The sequence below is a fragment of the Falco peregrinus genome, chromosome 12 (genome assembly GCF_023634155.1).
Source record: "Falco peregrinus isolate bFalPer1 chromosome 12, bFalPer1.pri, whole genome shotgun sequence".
Classification (NCBI taxonomy): domain Eukaryota; kingdom Metazoa; phylum Chordata; class Aves; order Falconiformes; family Falconidae; genus Falco; species Falco peregrinus.
The window spans coordinates 15,040,635-15,060,673 of record NC_073732.1 but is presented as its reverse complement, the minus strand read 5'-3'; the positions used below and the strand labels follow the sequence as shown (position 1 = coordinate 15,060,673).

General features: G+C 41.5%; 1 protein-coding gene across 10 annotated transcripts in view; it reads left to right on the top strand.

The window, feature by feature from the left end:
* The first annotated feature begins 1,228 nt into the window (after positions 1–1,228).
* DLG1 (discs large MAGUK scaffold protein 1) overlaps positions 1,229–20,039 on the top strand; it is a 163,372-nt gene continuing 144,561 nt past the window's right edge. For 4 of the 10 annotated variants that reach the window (XM_055817417.1, XM_055817413.1, XM_055817411.1 and 1 more), the window contains exons 1-3: positions 1,232–1,680; positions 1,948–2,079; positions 16,552–16,718. In XM_055817417.1, the coding sequence (XP_055673392.1) occupies positions 1,662–1,680; positions 1,948–2,079; positions 16,552–16,718 (318 nt within the window). In that variant the 5' untranslated portion in view covers positions 1,232–1,661. Of the gene's footprint in view, positions 1,681–1,947; positions 2,080–16,551; positions 16,719–20,039 lie in introns of all 10 variants that reach the window. The other 6 variants (XM_055817412.1, XM_055817410.1, XM_055817407.1 and 3 more) reach the window with 3 other exon arrangements.

Here is a 20,039-nt window from a genome sequence, read left to right as displayed (position 1 = left end):
TGCCTCTCATATGCACATACGTACAGGGTTTGAAGTGTTTCAGATCTGAGGTTCTGGTTGATTGTCCATCTGATTGAGAAATAAGTGTTATTCCCCCTCAGTACAAGCGTTTGAGTTGCCTCTAAGTTCACCGGTTTTCCTGTATGTTTTCCCTTTAATGGGCACCTGGAATATACTGCAAAGACCTTTTACCTCATGCATGTTTCTACCCCAGTCATCTGTTTCTATGCTTTGTCTCCTCTCCCTCACGCGAAGCAGCTGTTGGCTCCAATCCGTCCGGGCTGCCAGCCTATATGGCCCGTTTCTTGAACTTCCAGATCAGCAAGGCTTTCCATGCTTTTGCCCGGGATGTCCTCACGTTAACCTTATGTCCTCTGTTAACCGCGGCAAAGCTATTTCTTTATCCTCCTTCAAGTAAGCCCTTCCTCTCCTTCTCACACGTCCTTTGCCAGGATGACTGGAGGGAAGCAAACCCCAGCCACAGGTGGATGCCGGGGCGCGGTGCTGCCGCGCCGGCCGGGGCGGGCTGCCAGGTATCCCCCGCCCGCCCCGTGACCGTGCCTCACGTACTGGGGCTGCCGGCTTCCCGGAGCCAGGGGCAGCCCCGGCTGCAGCCGGCAGCGCAGCGGGAGCCGATCCGGCCGGGGCTCGCTGTGCCGGGGCTAACGCGGTCACTCAGTCCGGTGTTGCCCACTGGCTCCCGCCAGCGGCGCGAATACCGGGTAAGCGGCACCTGAGGCGAGATCACCGCCACGGCCCGGCAGCCCCGCGGTACACCTGTAGCTGTCCCGCCCGCCCCCGCCAGCCGTGCGCCCGGGAGAGCGGCCCCGCCGCGCCGGGGGGCGCCTCACGCCGGGGGACGCTCGAGGGCGGGTGTCGCCACTGGGACCGTCCCAGCCCGGTTCCCGTCTCGGTCGGCGGGAGGGGGCGCGCGCTGCGCCGGCGGCCGCCGAGGGGCTGGGCGGGGCGGGACCCCCCGGCCTCGGCCCTCTGCAGGGCTCGCTCCGCTCCCGGGGCCGTCCCGCGGCGGCGGCAGCTCGCGGGCGTCCTGAGGGCCGGGCCGGGCCGAGCCGCGCGGGCCTGGGCGGGGCCAGGTCGCCGCGCGCCGGCCCCTTTAAGGCGGGCGGCGAGCGCTCACCTTGCCTCCTCCCCCCCGGCCCCGCCGACTAGGTACCGGCCCCGAGCCGAGCCCTGATTGGACGGCCGCCGGGCCCGGTCACGTGGGGGGGGGGCGCGCTCCCCACAGCCTCCAGGCCGCCATTTTGGCTAGAAAGTTTGGAATTCCCGAGCAGTGCGAGCGGGAGGCGGCGGGCGGCGCGAGCGCCTCAGCTCTGCCCGCCCCGGCCCCGGCCCCGGCCCCGTCCCGCCGCACCGCCCGGCCCGGCCCGTCTCTCGCGGAGGCGACGCGGCCGTTGCCAGCGGCGGAGCCCCGAGCGGAGCCGCTTTGCTCGCCGGCTGGCCGGCGGGTGCGCGGGCGGGTCGGTCGGTGGGTCGGTCAGGCGGGGCGGCCGCCGCCGCTGCCGCCCCCCCCCCTCCCCCGCCCCGCGCCCGGGTGGCACCGTGATCCGCCCCGCCGCCCCCGCCGCGCCGCCCTGAGTCGGGCTCAAAGTTTGTGAGGCGGAGTCCCCGCCGCCGGGGGAGCGGCGCGGCTGCGGAGCGCCATGCCCGTCAGGAAGCAAGGTGAGCGCCGCACGCCCGGGGCCCGGCGGCTGCCGGCTGCCGTTGCCTGACGGCCGCCGCGGCGGCGGGACGGGCGCGGAGGGGCGGCTGCCGGGCGGTGCGAGGGGCACGGTCCCGCCCGCGCTCCCCCGGCTGCGAACGAAGGAGCTGCCGGGCTGGGCTGGGGCGGTCCTGACCGCGGGGGCTTGTGGCGTCCCCGGCGTGTGCATCCCCCCTGCTCCTACCTGCTGCGCCGGGGTCATCGGTGTCTCTGGTCTCCGCTTGCAGATACCCAGCGAGCCCTGCGCCTCCTGGAGGAATACCGCTCCAAGCTGAGCCAGGCGGAGGACCGGCAGCTGCGAAACTCCATAGAGCGGGTCATCAGCATCTTCCAAAGTAACCTTTTCCAGGCTTTGATAGGTAAAGGCTGGCTTCTTTCAGTTTGCGCTCAAGCCTGTCAGTTCTTGCTTATGCTGTCACTTGCAGTGTTAAGAAGAGGTATTTTGTCCTTGCGTTAGAAGCCATGTGCTTTTTGCCATTGTGTTTCTGTTTTGCATAGTAACACACGTGCTGTTACAGATCAGCAGTTCATTTGTATCATATGCTTACTTTACTTGACGCTTCTGACTGGCCCAAACCGCTTAAAACTGCCGTACAATTTTTCCTTTTGTGGCATGTTATTGTAGATTACTTTAGACTGGTTTTCCACATATTTTTATTCACCTGAACAGTTTCTAAGGAGCAGGGTTTTATTTCTTTTCGTGAGTTGTAACAGGTTAATGAATGAATTGAAATGGTGTTAGTGTAAGGTAGGATTCAGGTGAATGTTCCTGCTGAAGAATTGCTAAAAACATCATAAAGCGTATATCTGAAGTGCAAAGTTAATGAGAAGAAGCCTTTAATGCTTCAGGGAATACTACAGTGATTTCTCCGTTGTTGCATATTAAAGTGTAGTGAAAGCACTACTGATTCTTAGCTTAGAGTATTTGTAATGCTTCACTTAAAATGTTCCCATAAGTATTGTTGAACTACTCATATATGATTTTGAATTTCCTGCGCTTCTGTTTGGGAAAAAAAACCCCAGCATAAATACAACTTGCAGAATGCTGACTTTATTTGGAAATGTCTGCAGGGAGGTAGTGAGATGTGGCTTCTCTTTGATTGTCACTATATGACAGCTAATGAATGAAAGAGTTTTGTTAGTTTACCTTCAAGAGTAAAACTTGTGAAGTTCTGCATCCTTGTCTTGATAGCAAGGTAACCTATGCCTGAACTGTATTAATAAAAAGCACTGTAGCTAAATTTGTGATCTTACTGTATGGTTAGTGTACCTCTTACTTTATAGTACCACAGTTTCTTTGAATCTGTGTTGTGGTGGAAACACAGGGACAGGCAAAGCATAAACATGCATCGCTCCATGTGGAGCATTTTTTTCATCTTCTTATGTAGGTTTTCAGAAGATAGTAATATTGTGGTGGTGGTTTCTTTATCATGCGAGTTCATGAAAGTTAGCGATGAGAATAGGTCAGTTACAGAAATATTTTTCTTACAGGAACTGTGCATTTCTCTTCAATACTCACTTGATGGTAGTCAATTCCATAGTGAAAAGCCAGCCATGATCTTTTTGGGACGTGCGAATGGGATTCATTCATTTGTGGATCAGAATATGGAAGTTTTACATTAGAAGCACTGCAGTTGCACTTCATTTTCATCTGGAAAAATTTGATGTTGACTATTTTTCTGGTTCTGGATGCGTGTATATGTGTGGTTTCTTTTTAAAACTGTCTTGAAGTACTCTTGTTTTCTCCCCTTCATTGAGTAAGATAGCCTTTGATATTCTAACATGCAAGACAGTTTCTTCTCTTATCCACATATGGATCTTCATTGCTTTAATAACTACACCTAGTAGTAGTAAACTTGAAACAGCAGGCAACCTCATGTCTGCTGGCTTCATTCTGTAAGAGCAGAAAGCAGGAACGCATTGTTGTCTGGTTGGGCACCGTGGCCTGTTTTTTGGTCTTGCAAGAAGCTGTCCATTGCAGCCATATGACCCTAGTTTTTGTTGAGTTCAGTTCACCAATGCGTGCACAATAGGTGCCTTGCTTCTTGGGCTGCATTAACTTTGCATTTACCGGTTCGCTGTATGATTATTACAGAGTGTATGCGTATGTTCCCAAAGTGTGTGAAAGGTGGAAACAGAGAAGGCTAGTACTTTCCAAGCAATTTATGCTAGCAACTTAAGTCGTTAACCTGTTTCTTTCTGCTTGGGGGGGCTGTTCTTGTTCCTGGCAGGCTGCTCCTGGCTATTGTTTTCCTGGAAACATCTTTTTATGGTGTGATTACTGTATGGTGGGGGTAAAGAGTAGGGGGACTCACTGGAGTAGGTGTGATCTGGAGGATGGCTGAAGTTACTGGGATGACCTGGAGGCTGCTCCTGCCTGTCCTCTTTCCATGAGGACCTGGGAGCAGGCTGGATGAAGCATTCAGTTGTGCTTCAGGTTAGGCTTACCTGGAATACTGCGTTTCACATTGCTTGATGGCTGACTAAGTGTGTCTTTTAGAGAAGTTGTGATCTGTTGCCAACTTAAATAGCCAATGCTGTTCTGACAGAAAGTTTCAAGCTCAGCTACCAAGTTATTTCTCCTATAGACACTTCTTCCAGAAAGCGTGCTGCTTTTAGTTTCTGTTTTTATTATAAAAAAAAATACTAAAAAAGAAAAAAATTCATTTATTTTCTTTTTCTGCCAAGTTACTGCACTATATCCAAGACCTGCCTGTCCATGGTAGGTGAGAATTTTTGTGAAGGCTGCAGTCAGAATCTGCTGTCAACTTCATGTATCTTGTTTTAGTATAATTTTTAACTTGGCAATCAAATTCTGTTCTTTCAAGCAATAAATAGACATTACGCACAGAAATATTTCTTTGGGTTTATAATGGGGACAATTAATTGTTCCCCAAAACTACAGAATTTATCAGTACTTCATGTATTTAGATACACATGAAGGAATTAAAAGTAATTTTTTTTTCCTGAATTTCCATTTGGATGCTGAAGAATAAATGGTATTTTCTCATTTGAGCCTATTTTATGTTGTCCTCTCCTCTTACTTCTATCAATAAAATTTTAGTCCAGTAATCTACAAACATGACCTGGTTCTTATATAATTATTGCTTTAAATTATTTCAATTAGAGCAGTAACTAGTCAGTGTGAACAACCAGTGTTAGGAAATTGACATTGCAACAGTCAGTGTTACATTTTAAGTGAAATAACTCTAAGAACAACACATTAGTAACAGAATTGGTAACCAAATGTGACCTCCTTAAAAGAGTCTGTGGAAAAATCCCATTTTTTATTTTCTACGTCTTCTGTAATGTGGTATTTTCCCATTGCAGTTCCTTCAACCAGCCAAGTGTAATGATGTCTGGTACTTGAATTAAATGAATACCAAGAGCCTGTAATTAAAAACAGCTTGAGAATAGTGTCAGTTTTAAGTAAATTTCCTATTGTAGAGTCTCAGAATTGTGTGGTATCTTTTCTGGCTTATGATGTCTTGGCTGTAGGTAAAATGGCTTGTTATTGATATTCTGATAATTAGTGAGTCAGTTTATTAAGAGACCAACGTAACATATCCACATATGGAAGCATAAAATAGGCTTAATTTCACTGTGGTAAAGAATATGATACTTATTTTCAAATAGCATAGTAATAATTCTGCAGATAAGTCCTACTTGTAATTTAAGCACACTTTTACCACCGTGAAGGTACAGGTTAGATAAAGGTGCAGATAGATGATGTATTTATCTTACTGAAAATGTCAGAGGAGTAACACTCGCAAGCAGAAGTCTAACAATGGAGGGGAAAAACATGTGAAACAGACATGTTTATATACAGAATCTGTTTGTTTTAATTAAAGTCTGCTTTTAATGTGTTGCATGCTGTAGTCGACCATATTAAAATAGTCTTCTGAAATTAAAAATATTACTAGTTGTAGCTTACTACTTCAAAAAATATTCCTTTTCCTGACAATAACTAACTCCTTTTGTGCAGGTGTCAGAAAAAGGGAATTCTAAAAGACTCCCTACTTACTCTGGCAATGGAATTGGCTGTACTGCCTTTCTTGTCTTCTTTCTTGCCTTGTCAGTCTCAAGTGGTTTTCTTTTATTTTAAATATATATTATTTTATAACTGTGTATATAAAAGCTTTTTGGTATAAAATGACAAATTTGGTTAGGGAAGGTTGAAAGTGTTGAATTCATGTGTGTAAGCAGTCTCATTTCTTTCACTTGGAGTCCTTTTGCATGAAGATCCACCTTGAGAGTTTGGTTGTGCACTGGCTAGTCCTTATACACTAAATATTCAGTGTAGGAAATTTTGAAGAAAAATAATGTTGTTGTTTCAGTAATCCTTACTGAACCAGATAACAGGCTCCATCCTGGTAATCATTAAGGGTTTTTTAACTGTAGTTTGGATTCGTGAGCTTTATGAATTGGACAGAATATATTAAAAATGCTGTTACACACCAGAAAAAGAAGTCCTGTCTCTGAAATTTTGATAAAATCCATGGTTGCATTAAGGTAAACTCTGTTCAGGTGTATATCAGCAGTCTGACCAGGGCTATAACTTCTGGGAACATAAAACATATGCTGCAGCTTTCTCAGCTCTGTCCACACTGGCTTTCTGAACTGAACTGGGAAAACAACCCTAGATTTTAGACTGCAGTAGACTGGATTGGGTCAGCATTCCTACAAGTTGTTACCTTTCAGAGTGGACTGACCACATTGCTGCTAGATGGCATGTGGCTCCAGTTCTCTGAGCTGTGTGTGGCATCTCTGTAGACATTCTTGCTCTCTTAGCTCCCTCTCAATTAGCTAGCATTGACATATTTTCTGTGCTTGCCTGATAAATTAAAATCAAGCAGTTAAAGCAGAAGCTGCTCTTCATAACTAAAACTAAAAGTACTTGCTTTTGGGGAAGCATCAATATCAGCTTTTATTTCAGTGGTTTAGTTAGTTAATAGTGCAGATGGCATGTGACAGTTAACTTTTCAAATCAGCTCAAGCCTAGAGAATTTTTAGTTGCGGATGTTTGTCAGGACTGCTCTTCAGTTAACTTAAGGAAGGCTACTTTGTGAACTGCTTCCCATTTTCCAAATGTTACTGAAGCCCCACTACAAGTTCTTTCAGACTCATAGAATAATGTTTACTTTAAGAATCCAGAAATTCTTGACAGTAAGTTGAGGATCTGGTTAGACAGTGAATATTATTTTGGGGTTTGGTTATTTTTTTGTTATTAGAGGAGAGTTTAGAGAGAATTGGTTCTTCTGTTGTATTGGATACCGCTGAAATTGTTGCAGATGCTTGACAGGGTATTTTCACATTGAAGCCTTACTGTTGCTACATTTTGGCGACTTTTCCACACCACCCCCCTCGCCCCCCCGGATTGGAAATTCTGTAATACAACCTCTTTGCACATATTTGAGACTGAAACATCTGTGAATATAATTCTTGCAACTTTCAGGTGTGTGTTTGTTTTTCACTATGTTTATGTTTACTATATGGTCTTCTGAAACATGCAAAGGTTAGTCAGTTTCAGAGAGATTTGACCTAGGGTTGTGTTTACAAAGGTGTTTAAGTACTTGATTATTTTCATGTACTTTTGTTTTTCCAGGGTGGGGGGAAGGTAAAACATTTTAGTTGGTGTCCAGGTGGTTGCAGTGTGAACCCAGTCATTGTTAGTATGCTTCTGCTGTGTAGTCTGTGGTTGCTTCAGAATGTCCCAGCTTTTGGAAGAACTTCACATCTTCCTTTTCAAGGAACATAATAATGAGTGAAATGGTCTTATTGCCTCTCCTTTTTAAAGAATGACTTGCGGTTTTGTATGTATGTAGTGGAGTTTGGTAGTGTAGAAAGTTTTGGGGTTGTGTGCTTGCTTTTTGAACTGTTTTCTATGCTGCATTGCATGTCTGCCTGACAGTGCAATGTATTGAATTTTTGGGATTAGGTGCTGCTTTTGGTAGCCTAAAATAGCAAGTAAGACTCATGTAAGTTGAGTAGCTACTGGTATGCAGATAGATAGTATTGTGGCAAAAGATTATCCTTGTGGTCTATATACTGACTGTATGCAGTGTTGAGTAGCTGCACTACAGAATTTATCAGTTACAGTATTCTCTTCAAAGGGTTATCATTAAAAGGGGCTATTGGCAAGAAAACTTTGTCAGTGAATTCATCCAGGAGCTGACAAGAATGTTGAAGTTTGGAATAATTGGTGTAGTTTTCAGGTTCTGGAAAAGTTTGTCTTTTGTCCTGTCCTTGCTTCACTTTATTTCCTGTGTTCTTACACTTGTGTTCCTTAGTTCTGATGCCTATATTCTCTTATGCTGCTGTGCACCTGACTTTGCTCCTAATCTCCCTCAACCTTTGTTTTAGTGCTTGGGTAGTGTGGAGGAAGGGGGAAAGCACAAGAGAGGATATTTGGTCTTAATCTTCAATGGTGATCCCAGCAGCAAGGGTGGAATGCTTTGTCCAGCTCTGCAGCTGGAATGCCATGTGCCTGCTGTGCATCTGGTTGCCTGCATTTTGAAGAATGGTGCTTGTTTTGGTGCAGGTGGAACAAATCTTCAAAGAAATGGAACTCTAGCAGCTGATTAGAAGTCTCCTTGCACAGATGGCTTCCTGAATTATAACTAGGCCAAATCTGCAGTAGTGTAAGAGACCACAGAAGGTGTAGGGCTCGCACTAGAATAACCTCCTTAGCTTCATGTTCCCTCTCCAAATTAGGGGAGGCTTTAGAGCTCTTTGGTAAAGCCTTTGTAGGAATCTTTTGATGTGCGAGTGTCTTCCCAGCCATGTCCTCAAAAAAGATGACTGACTTGGGCTTGAAATTAAAAGGTCGGTCTAAGACAGAGATGCAGTAAGGAAAACTTGTGGACACATTGTAGAAGCCTTGCAAATTTTAAGTCCTGTTTTGAGAAACTTGCATTAAAATTTGGCTGCAGGAAATGTGAAAGTGTTATCGCTGGTGGAGATGCTGGTATGTTGTGCCACCCATCCTTGTGTTGCCACTCGTGCAGATAATTACCCTGGAGAATATGAGTTTACCTTTGGTAAAAGAAACCAGTGCTTGTACTGTCTCCTCTAAGAGCTATGCACCTGTATGAAAGCTCAACTTTGAGTGCTAAGTGAACTCATCCCAAAAATAGTTATTGGATGTTTGGGTGTGGATTTTTTTGTTGTTTTGGTTTTAATGCATTTGTCTGAAGACAAACCTCATCAGTCCTGTACTAACACTGTTTAGGGGACATCCTACAAATAAGACTTAACAGTAACACTTCCTTTGCCCCCAGCAGCTTTTTGTTACCACTAAAGACAGTAGTAAATACATCCTTTTAAGAAAAAAAAAAATAGTAGTACGTTGTTATACTGGCTGTTGATTTGGAACTGGGGTTGAGATATTTGGAGGGGGTGGATAGCTGGGAGTTTTTAGTTTGGGTTTGTTTTGTGTGTGGTGGTGGTGGGTTTTGTTTGTTTTTTTTTTTTTTTAAGGCTTAGGTTGATGACTTAAGAGTGCATGAGGTGGTATTAAATCCAAGAGTTTGGACAGCAGAAGATTGTTATGTCAGTTTTTGGCTGTGTGATGACAACTTTAATTTTTTGTAAAGTTTTTCCTACCTTAGCTCTGAACATAGAGGAGAAGATGACTCTGTGGGTTTCTGAAAGAGAATTGGGAAGAGGCAAAATAAAGATATTGTCAAGGAGTGATTAGTAAGCAAAGGGGAAAACATGAATGAACACTTTGGAAAGCATAAGTGGACACGCTGACAAGGAGTTAAACATGTCTGACTGTAAAAAGCAGCTATTGGAAGAAAAGCAAACAGCGAGATCCAAGGTTAGATGAGGGCAGTTTCAGCTGAGCACAAATCAAGGAACATTTGTGTTAGAAGTGGAAACTAGCATTTTTGGAACTTGAGTTAAGCAAAGAAGTGTGTGCAGAAGGGAGGTTTAAAGGGTAGGACACAGTTACTGAAATAAGTGGAAGGGCTGAGGATGAGCTGTTGGATGCTGCAGCTTATAGAAAAGGACCTTGTAGAAGAGAAGATGTGTGGTGAGAAAGTTGCACTGCAGCTTGTACCTTTCATTTTTAAGAAATTTTGATTGTGTGCCCCCCCCTCCCCCCCCCCTTTAAAAACCTAAACCAACCAACACTGAAAGGGGCTTACATGGGTTCTGAATGAAGCTGCGTTTCACTTTTCATAGTATGACTGCAAACATTTATTTTTGACTGGATGCACATGCTGTGACATGAAACAACCAATAAACACACAAAGCAAATGCTTAGTTGACTCTTGTCATGGGCTTGGTAAATTACTATGAAGCTTTTCTTTGTGTTTGTATTTTCTTGTTGATCACTAACCTTACACTTTTCAAGTCTTGGTTTACTTGTGTTAAATGGATATTCTTAGCTTGATATAGCAGGTGAAGCAAGCTTGCAGGATTGAAACTTAGAATTAGTAGGATTTGCTTTACACCCGAAGAGTGCAAGTCTGTAGCATTGGCAGACTCTTTTGCTAGTTCTGACAGTGCTAGTGATCTACTCATGTTCTGTCTATACATTCATTATGCAGGGCTGCTAAGAATTTGGCGTATGCCATATATATCTGAAACTGCCCTGCACTGAAATAACATGTTGACCTTAGTTTTCCTTCCTAGTAGTTTTAAGACTTAAATTTTCAGTGCTTCAGGTGCTTTGGCAGGAAGCCCGAAGAAGGGCAGATTCTGCTCCCCCCCCTCCCCTGAATTAGAGAAGTTAAGTTTTAATGGCATTACACATATTCCTGGACAATGTACAAGTAGTCAAATTCCTAACAGACCTGTTTGTTTATGAAGTTACCCATATTTGAAAAAACAGGCATTTGCATGTGCTGTATTTGGATGAGCAAACGCCTGAGAAGAGGCAGACCAGATGGATCTTCAAGTGAAATACCAAGCTGAAATAAGTCATTTTCTGAAAGAATTCATAAGCTCCTTGGTTGCTTGTAAGCCTGAGAGAGCATGGGGTTGCACTGAAAGGTTCTCCTGAACAAAGCTGGTATTGAAATCTCTGTGCAGTTACACCTGTATGTTGATGCAAATATATCTAGTGGTTTGCTGACTCTGACATTGGATGAAATTGTTTTATTCTGCCGTTGAACATCTGTTAGAAGGGAATACCTGATCAATGTCAGTGCAGAATTAGCTGTACAGCTGGAGCACGTAAATCCTGGTTATGCTGTCATGCAGAGGGACCTTGACAGTCTGGAGAAATGGCCTGACAGGAACTTTATAGAGTTCAACGAGAACTGCAGAGTCCAGCACCTGGGGAGGAACAACCCCACGTACTGAGAGATGCTGTGTGCCACCCAGCTGGAAAGCAGGTGTGCAGGAAAGGACCTGAGGGTCCTGGTGGACACCCAAGTTGAACATGAACAAGCAGTGTGCCCTTGCGGCAAAGGCATTAATAGTGTCCTGGGCTGTGTTAGACAACGTGTTGTCAGCAGGTTGAGGGAGGTGACCCCCTTTGCATCCTAGAGCGCAAAATAGGAATTCAGAGTTTATAAAAAATGAGCAAACAAACCAAACATGGCGTTCCTAAATTAACTCCTGCTCATGCACAAAGCTGTTAAATACATTAAAACTGAAACTCTTCAAATGAGGATACAATCAATACAGCATATACACATGTGGTTGTTAATTTCATGTGTATTGTGGTAGCAGTTTACAACTTTCTATAGTGTACGGTGTAAGGGCAACAGTTCGCTCTTTCACATGCACAGTGTCCAGTGTGGTCTGTTGTAGTAAATGTGTGTGTTTTAGTCCATGAATTGTTAAGCTTGTCTGGAATTTCCTGGCATTTATTTTAGAAAAACTACCTATAACCCACAAATGGTCAAGATGCTTAAAGTGTGAAAAATGCAAAGCCAAAGAAGAGTATGTTACTGTGATCATCAAAGGACTTCTTTTAATTAAAAGAAAAAAAAAGTCATGGGAGCATAGAATCATTTAGGTTGGAAAGCACTTTTAAGATTGAGTCCAGCTGTTAACCTAGCACTGCCAAGTCCACCACTGACCATGTTCCTAAGCACCACATCTATATGACTTTTAAATATCTCCAGGGATGGTGACTCAGCCACTTCGCTGGGCAGCCTTTTCCAATGCTTAATAACCCTTTTGGTGAAGAAATTTTTCCTAATAGCCAATCTACACCTCCCTTGGCGCAACTTGAAGATGGTTCCTCTTGTCCTGTTGCTACTTACTTGAAAGAAGAGACCAACACCCACCTCACTACAACCTCCTTTCAGGTTGATAAGTAGTAAAAGCCAATGAAATTTTAGTGATTAACCTTCTATACCACAACATTAAAGCTCCAATATCAAAACCAAAGAACAACAACATGTAAAAAAAATTACAGCGAGTTGCTTAATACTTGTTAGAAAGTCAAAACATATTAAAATATGGGCAGGGAGGAGCAGGGAATGGGGGATTGAGTGGTACAGGGAATTGTTCCTGTGGAGTTGTACGGTGTTGATGGTTTCTTCCTCCTCACTGAGGAAGAAAACTGTGTTTTCCTGAGGTTATTTTTGTTTGCTAACATATTCTGTACTTCGTTCTTTCTTTATTTGCAGTTCTGTGTTACATTTGAATTTCTTGTATATTCGGTGTGTTTTACAGGTGCTGGATGCTTGTTCTTAGTACTGTTAATTCCCCAAACTGTTTTTGCCCAGTTCTGAAAGTTGGCTTCCTTTGACCAGTAATTAGCAGTTGGTGAATTGTTTATAGGCTTGAGAACTCTGATATCACTCTGTGCCTTTATTTTCTAGGCCTCTGCTGCCATTCAGTGCTTGTGCTCCTCTATGCAGCTTTTTATTTTGAGGTCATAGGTGATTAATTCCCTATAGAATAACTGTTTATTATTGATATCTATTAGCTACAGAAATACATATGCACATAGTCTCTTATTTGTATATACAAATAAGCGTGTGTGCATGTACTTATGTATAGTTTTTACTTAGCTTTGGACAATTGCTTTTACACATATTATTTATAATGTGTATGGAATATATATAACACTTACATATTTAAATATTACTTAGGTATAAGCTGTGTGTATGTTATAGGTAAATATTTGTAAAAATAGGTGTTACATCACACAATTGTCCAAAGCTAAGTAAAAGCTATACAAATTTGGTAAGTCACACGGTCTTTAGATAATTGCTGTTAGAGTTGTACAAACTAAAACAAAGCTCCAGACAGGCCAAGACAAGCCTAGAGGCCTGGTTGTTAGCTTAATATGAGGCCTGTGGCCTGTTACGAGCAATGTCAACTCCTTGTTTATGGTGTTACACTGTTCCCCTAAGAAAATGCAATTACAGATATCCCATCTCTGACTTACAGAGTTACAGTTATCAAAAGGTTCATGCGTAAGTGAATGTAGAGAATAGTTCTGCTCAGCTTTATTTTACTAGCTGACTACTAAAATTGCATATTCCTTTCAGTAGGAAAGGTGTATGTGCAGAGCTTGGCTTGACACTGAATCTTTCTAGAACATGCACTGATCTTAAGTTGTCCTGATTACAAGCGTCCTTTCTGTTGAATATGTAGCAAACTGTATCAGACACTCCACATACCAGTAGAAATGGCAAGCAGAGGTCTTATGTCTGATTTCTAAGGAGCAGGGAAGAAATCTATCTGGAGGAATGGTGTCATGTTGCTAGTAGGAATCCTTGTCCTCAAAGGCAGATTCTGTAGCCAGAAGTGATGTAGGCTCTTGAAGTGCCATCAAATATACTTAATTTAGGAGATGTAAGAATTCGCTTGCTTCTGCTGATCTAATTACTGTGTTGTGGTTTTTCTTGAGCCTGGAACTCCCTTGTGAAACTCATTTGGATTTCAGTTTATATTTGGTAGACAACTCTTGTTTGCTTTAAGAGTGAGCAGTTTTAGCTTCTAGTATATCACTTCATTGGTGAATGAGTCTGTTCAAAGAACAAAACTAAGATGAATGGAGAATATGAGAAGGGGGGAGAAGAATAATATGTGAGCAAACTGCATGTAGTTGGCTGACTTCTGCTGTAATGAATACTGAAAAAACCACTGTATTTGTCACCATGGCTTAGCTTTTCACACTACTACTAAATTAAGAAGAATAATTTTGTAGAGTCCTCTTTTTCAAAACTCTTGGTCTGTCACTTGCTTTGTATAGACTTTTCTTGTTGCCATCAAACATATTCCTGATTTGGCTATTTAATGTGGTTTTACTTGTAAGCAGACAGGATGATTTTTCTTGTTGCCTACCATTCATTTTTTTGTCACTTCGGCTTCCCTGAAACTTTGCTCCTGTTTAAGTAATCAGTCAGCTGTTTTTTTAATGTTTTTCTTCTAGTTAGAAATGTTTCCCGTCTGTGTTTTCTTTTACTGTTGTGTGACAGCTGATTTGAATTATTTTTCTGTAACTTGGTTTGGGATATTATCTGTCTTGGAATTAATATGGGAGGAAGGGGCTGAGACATGAAAAAAGCACATCTAGCATGAAGAGGGAATCTACAACAAGTATAACTAAAAAATTAGTTTTTTACTGCCTGCTATTTGTAAGAATTGGGAAAATATTAGAACTTTTCATATGCTAATAATGCATCCACAGATTAATAAGACTTCGGTAGATATTTGGGTTCATATAATGAAATATTTTTCTGAGCTGATACTTAGCAGTAGACCAGAAGAAGAATTTTTTTAGGTTAAATTTACTATGGCCTTGGTTTCTGGCTTTAAAAAATGCAGATGTACAGCACTCACTTTTTGTGGACCTAATGCATTCAGGGTGCATAAAGTGCCTGTCTGTACTCAGAAATATTAATGTTTGTGTTCTGTATAGTAAAAATGTAAATGAATGTGGTTTTTTTTGTTTGGTTGGTTTTGGTTGGTTTCTTTTTTTTTTTCTAAAAGTAGATGTTACAATATAGGTACCAAGTTCCTAGTTCCTAGAGATGTTTTTTGTGGATTCGGAACAAGTTCAGGATAAACAGAAACAAATTCCCATATTATGTGGTGTATATATTTCTGACATCTCAATAGTAAGTCTGTTGTGGTGTCCTTCATAGAGAAGTGGAGAAAGATGTATGGGAAATAATACGCTTCTTGAAAGAAGTGATTCTGCAGTATGAATAAATGGCTACCTCCGCTGGCAGGGACTTAGAAGAATAGTAGCAGAATTGAGAATTGGTGCCCTAGATTTCTGTTGCAAAACAGTTGCACAAACAACCCCTTCCCATAAATAATACAGTGATCTTCCTGGCTTGGTTGCTGTGGATTGCAGCTGTAGAATCAACTTAAACCACTGCCTATTTTAATATACAAAGTACTCTATCAGGAGTGGGGGGAAGCGGAATCTTTACTTGGTGTGCTTGATTGATGTATTAATGTTAATGCAGCTAAAGACAAATTTGCAACTGAGGGAGCTAATGTGAAAGATAGATTTAAAGGCAATTTGTATCTCTTAGGTTGCTTTGCTCCTGTGTATCTAGGTCACTTAACATCTTCTGCAGCCCTCACTGCTATTTCTTCCAATCAGGAGCGCTAAGAGCAAGTATAACTTTAAAAATTAATGTAAGCAGTTGATAGGAATTTGACTCTTGCTCAGAGAAAAGACACAAATGGAATTTAAGAATTGTAGTTTTCTGAACTGGTAGAAAGCAGGAGTGCAATGTCTATATATAAAAAAATTACCTTAAGACTGGAACACCAGCAACAGTAAGACTTTTCTTATTTGCATGGTCTTTTGTGGTGCAGCTCTATAAAGGAATTAGTTACTGTGCTCTATTACTGACTCTGAGCAGCTACTGAAAAGCTAGAGGTTTCTGCAGATTAGTCCTCCTTATTCATGGCAGGGTCTTACTTCTCGGGCTCACTGTGTCTTATGTTTGTCTTCTGTGAAGCTGGTGTAACTAAAAATGGAGTTTACAACTCCTGTTTAGCAGATTTTTACTTAGAAGAGAGTAAAAGCTTTACAAGGCAACTTCTTGTCTGCCCTTCCCCTAGCCTATGCCTTTTCCCAGTTTTTATTTATTTTTTTTTAGTGTGAATGTTTATGGATGTGATTACAATTGTGGTAGCAAGTTTGATGTGCTTATACTATCAGAGATGCTTTTTTAGGTTGGGTTATTTTTATTAGTCCTTCATGTAGAGGATAGGATGTCAATAAAAAAAACCAATGCAGCTAGATTCTTGTTACCCAGAAGTTTCCAGCTGAGTCCTCAGACTTACAGAAAACACTGTTTATTAGTTCATAAGTATGACTTGCAATTCATACTGGTAAGTTTCATCCTATTTCTGTTATTTAGACTGAAAAAGCAGGGTATGACCCATCCTGATCAATCGCCTTTTTCTTAACTCCTTAAAACTTCTGTCTCTTGCTGATTTCATCAGTGTACTTCTGTTTCTGTCCTGATTTAATTAAAATATATACCACAAAAAAGACCTTGAACAGTAGATTTCAGATAACCAAAGGCTACGTTAGCTGAAATTATGTATACCATAGCTTGAAGTATAGGTACCCATCCCTTCGACTATTCCACTGCAGTTATTCCATATGCTTCTGCTGTTCCTGCTGCAGATCATGCTACGGGGGTTAGTGGCAGAAGCCCAAAGTGGGTGGGGACACACAGGCTCTGAGATACTGGGTGCAGCGAGAGGGCTGTGTATCCTGTGGGGAGAGGTTCTTCTCATATGGTTATACAGCTTCATTTGTAATAGGTAGATATAGTAAGTATCTTATTTGTTTTGCAGGAGGAAGATGTTGTTAAAATCAGAATGTTATAGTATAGTAACTATAAAGCCTAACTTTTAATTTTTTTTCACATCTTTAGATATTCAAGAATTTTATGAAGTGACCTTATTGGACAATCCAAAATGCATTGATCACTCTCAGCCATCTGAACCAATACAGCCTGTGAACACCTGGGACTTCTCCAGCCTTCCAAGCACAACAGTGACATCAGAAACACTGCCAAGCAGCCTTAGCCCAAGTGTAGAGGTATGACAGAAATGTCTGTTTTGTTTTTCTTGTTGAGACTATTAGCTCAACATTGTTTTCTACCCTTCCTTAATTTTATAAAATATTTATTTACATAGAAAACTTAACATTATTAAGATCAATAGTCATAGGGGATTTAATTATTGAAATGTTTAATAACAGATATGTCCATTTTGCTTAGTCAAAAATTTATAAACTTGTTTGTCAAATGTACCGTTAAGTGACCATTAAATTGGATTTATGCTCTGAATTTGAAACCTTGCTGACAGGCTTAGTATGCTTGTACTCATCCATACTGATGACTCTTCAGTCACTACTTCATTAATAATTTGGGAAATCTGAAGCTACGTCTTTCTGATCGTAAACTCTTTGGTCTGTTCATGAGAAACTCTCTGCTACTTATACAGCCATGTTCTTGAAGGACTTTTTTTTTGGAAAACTACATGAATCCAGTTGTCATGAGTGAGTGGTGAGAAAACTGAACAGAGTAATGCACGTTGATGTATATTTTTGTTAAATTAAGATCTCCTTGCCTAAGTTAGGTACAACGTTGCTTGAACTTTTTTTGCATCAAACCTATTATTTGCCCTTGAAGAGGTGAACTTTGTTTCAAGTGTGCCCTCAATACTGACAGCATTTGAAAAGGTTTGAGTTTCTCAGTAATGTGAAAGAAGTGTGCTGTGGGGACCCGTTTTCATGCAACGGCAATAGAACTCGGGAAGAGTGCTCGTGGACATCAGCCAAAGGACTAGTGCTACAGCCTGTAGGGAAGCTTGAAAGCCTGTACTACGCAGCCAAGATAAAGTGATTAGAATGCCTTACTGAGTGAACTCTATCACAGGCTGTTTTGTTTGGACTGTGTAAGAAAGTCCACCTAGCTGCAGAATGTAAGCGTGTGATGTGCTAGTGAGTTTGTGCAATTAAAAAAAAATAAATCTTGTGCTTATTGTAGCTCTTCTGAGATTTGTCATATTGAAGCTAGTATGAAATATGTCAGAAATGCCGTAAAGGAAATTATAGAGGAAATCAAAGAGTTGCATTGTGTTCTCTCAGAAAATAGAAAATGGCTAGTAGATAAAAGATCAGCCTAGCCAGGGACAAGAGTTCTATATTGCTACGAACAGTCATTAAAATCTCTTTATGTGAAAAAAATGAGCAGCCTAGGTATACCATATTTTTCAGGGTTTTTTTTTCAGGTAATTGAACACTGAGGGCTTAAAAGTCTGGTTGAACGTGCAGTGTAGAAATAGATTATTTTCCTTTGACTTTTGTGAATCTTGATTGTACACTAGAAAACATAAATTGCAAATCTCTTTTGAATCTTAGTTGCCTGAAATTACATAAAGAAGGCCACTGTCACCATAGTCATCTTAATGAAAATTTTCTCAAAAGAATTGTCCTCTTTGGAGAAAACAGAGTAACACTAGGATATATAAAAAATAGTATGGAAAACACCATTGTGCTATTTACTTGTATGCCATCATCTAAATCTTAGGCTTAGAGCTGTAGAACTTACCTTTCTGAAGGTATGGTGGAAATGGGAGTCTCTCAGAGGCAGGAGCAAAATGACCTGTAGGCATGGATAGGCAAAATTTATTTTGCCTGTTGAGGTGTTTTGAAATAAGCTGGTGCTAATACATTTCATGTTTGCATGGGCAAAGAACTTAATGAGGCAATTTGAGTCATTACAGATGCCCTTAGTCAGGGAGGACAGATGAAGGTCCAGAAAACTGCAGATGGGCAAACACTGTCTTTTAAAAAGGGTGCGTAAAGAAGTAGGGCAGGAAAGGAAGATCCAGGTTTAACAGGTACAGGGAATGATTCTGCAGTATTTTTGTAGCTCATTGAAAGTGATGAAGGAGCCAAATAATAGCCAGCTTAGTTGTTGATAACAGTTTTGTCAAGCAGTTTGTTTCTAAGGTGGTAATAGTTGTGGTAGGAAGAAGCAGTGAATGTGATAAATTCTGACTTCAGTAAAACTTTTGGCGTGGTTTAACAGGCTGCTTTTTGAGATAACGATTCAGTTGAAGTTTCTAAAAAATGCATCCTAGTTTGAGGAGTTAGTGAAAATACCCTGATTAAATTAGAAATTAAACCATGGGAGGAGAATGGTGGTGTGTTGCTGCTTAAGAATCTAAGACTGGAACCAAGCCTTGAGCAGTTAAATTACTTAATGGGCAGGCTGTAGTTCAGCAGGACCAAAGTGCATCCTGCACTTTGTACTAAAATAGCGCCAATAGAAGCTGAATGATTAAGAAGAGGTTTCCCAGGAAAGATCTGGGTCATTTTTAGATCTCAAGGTGAGTCAACCAACTTACACTAATACACAAAAAGAAACACCTTATTGATATAGGGGTGTGCCGTAAAACTGTTCTGTTCTACTTAGTCTGCATAAGGCATTGCTGGAGATACTGTCAAATTTAAAGGTAGTATGGTGCAAAAAAGATGTATAAAAATTTAAGTGCCTAGAAGAGATTTCAAGCTTTACATCTGCCTTGTCAAAGAAATGAAGACCGATGGAAAGATTTGGTGCTGCTTAATTAAAAGAATTGTACACTTGACTGGGGAACAGATTTCCTGTACTTGCAGGCAAACGTAAAAAAAAAAGATAATATTTTGTGCCTATACAACATATATTAGACCTTTGTTATAGTAATAGGGTTAGCAAAAATGTGTTTTACTAAGCACCAGAATAGTTGTACATGGGCAGTCTCCCTTATTGAAAGTCTTTAAAAGCAGCATAACTGTCTTAAACGTTGGTGTTTTTTTCCCCCTCTAATACACCTTGGTACAGTGTAGTGGGCTTGAGGATTTATGTTTCTACCAAACCATTTTGTTAAACATGTTCCTAATTCTAGCAGTTGGGGTTGCAAAGCAAGTGTCTACTGTTAGCAGGTTTGTGTTACCATGATCCAGCTGCAGCAAATGTTTTGTGCTTCCCCTATAGGGGAAACCTGCTGAAATCTGAAGTGCAGAACGGTGCATACTGTTAAATCCAAGCTTAGTGATTATTCTCCTCCTGGCCCCCTCCAGAACCTGGAAAGTTTATCCTGTAAAAGTTTGCTTATTTTGTGGCCAAATGTCCACAATAAGAAACACTAACTTACCAGATAAAGGGTCATGTTGTCCCTGGATCTTTCTACATTTTACGTAAAGATGCATATAAGGGCGTAATTTAATTATGAAGTTGTGTCTTTAGTTTTTAGTCTTGTGCTATAGACTGCCAGTAATACAAGGGCTTGGCCAACCCAATGTACCAATGACAACAGGCACATTGTTAGTGACTTTGCCATGACATATTGAAAGGAAGAATGGCCTGAT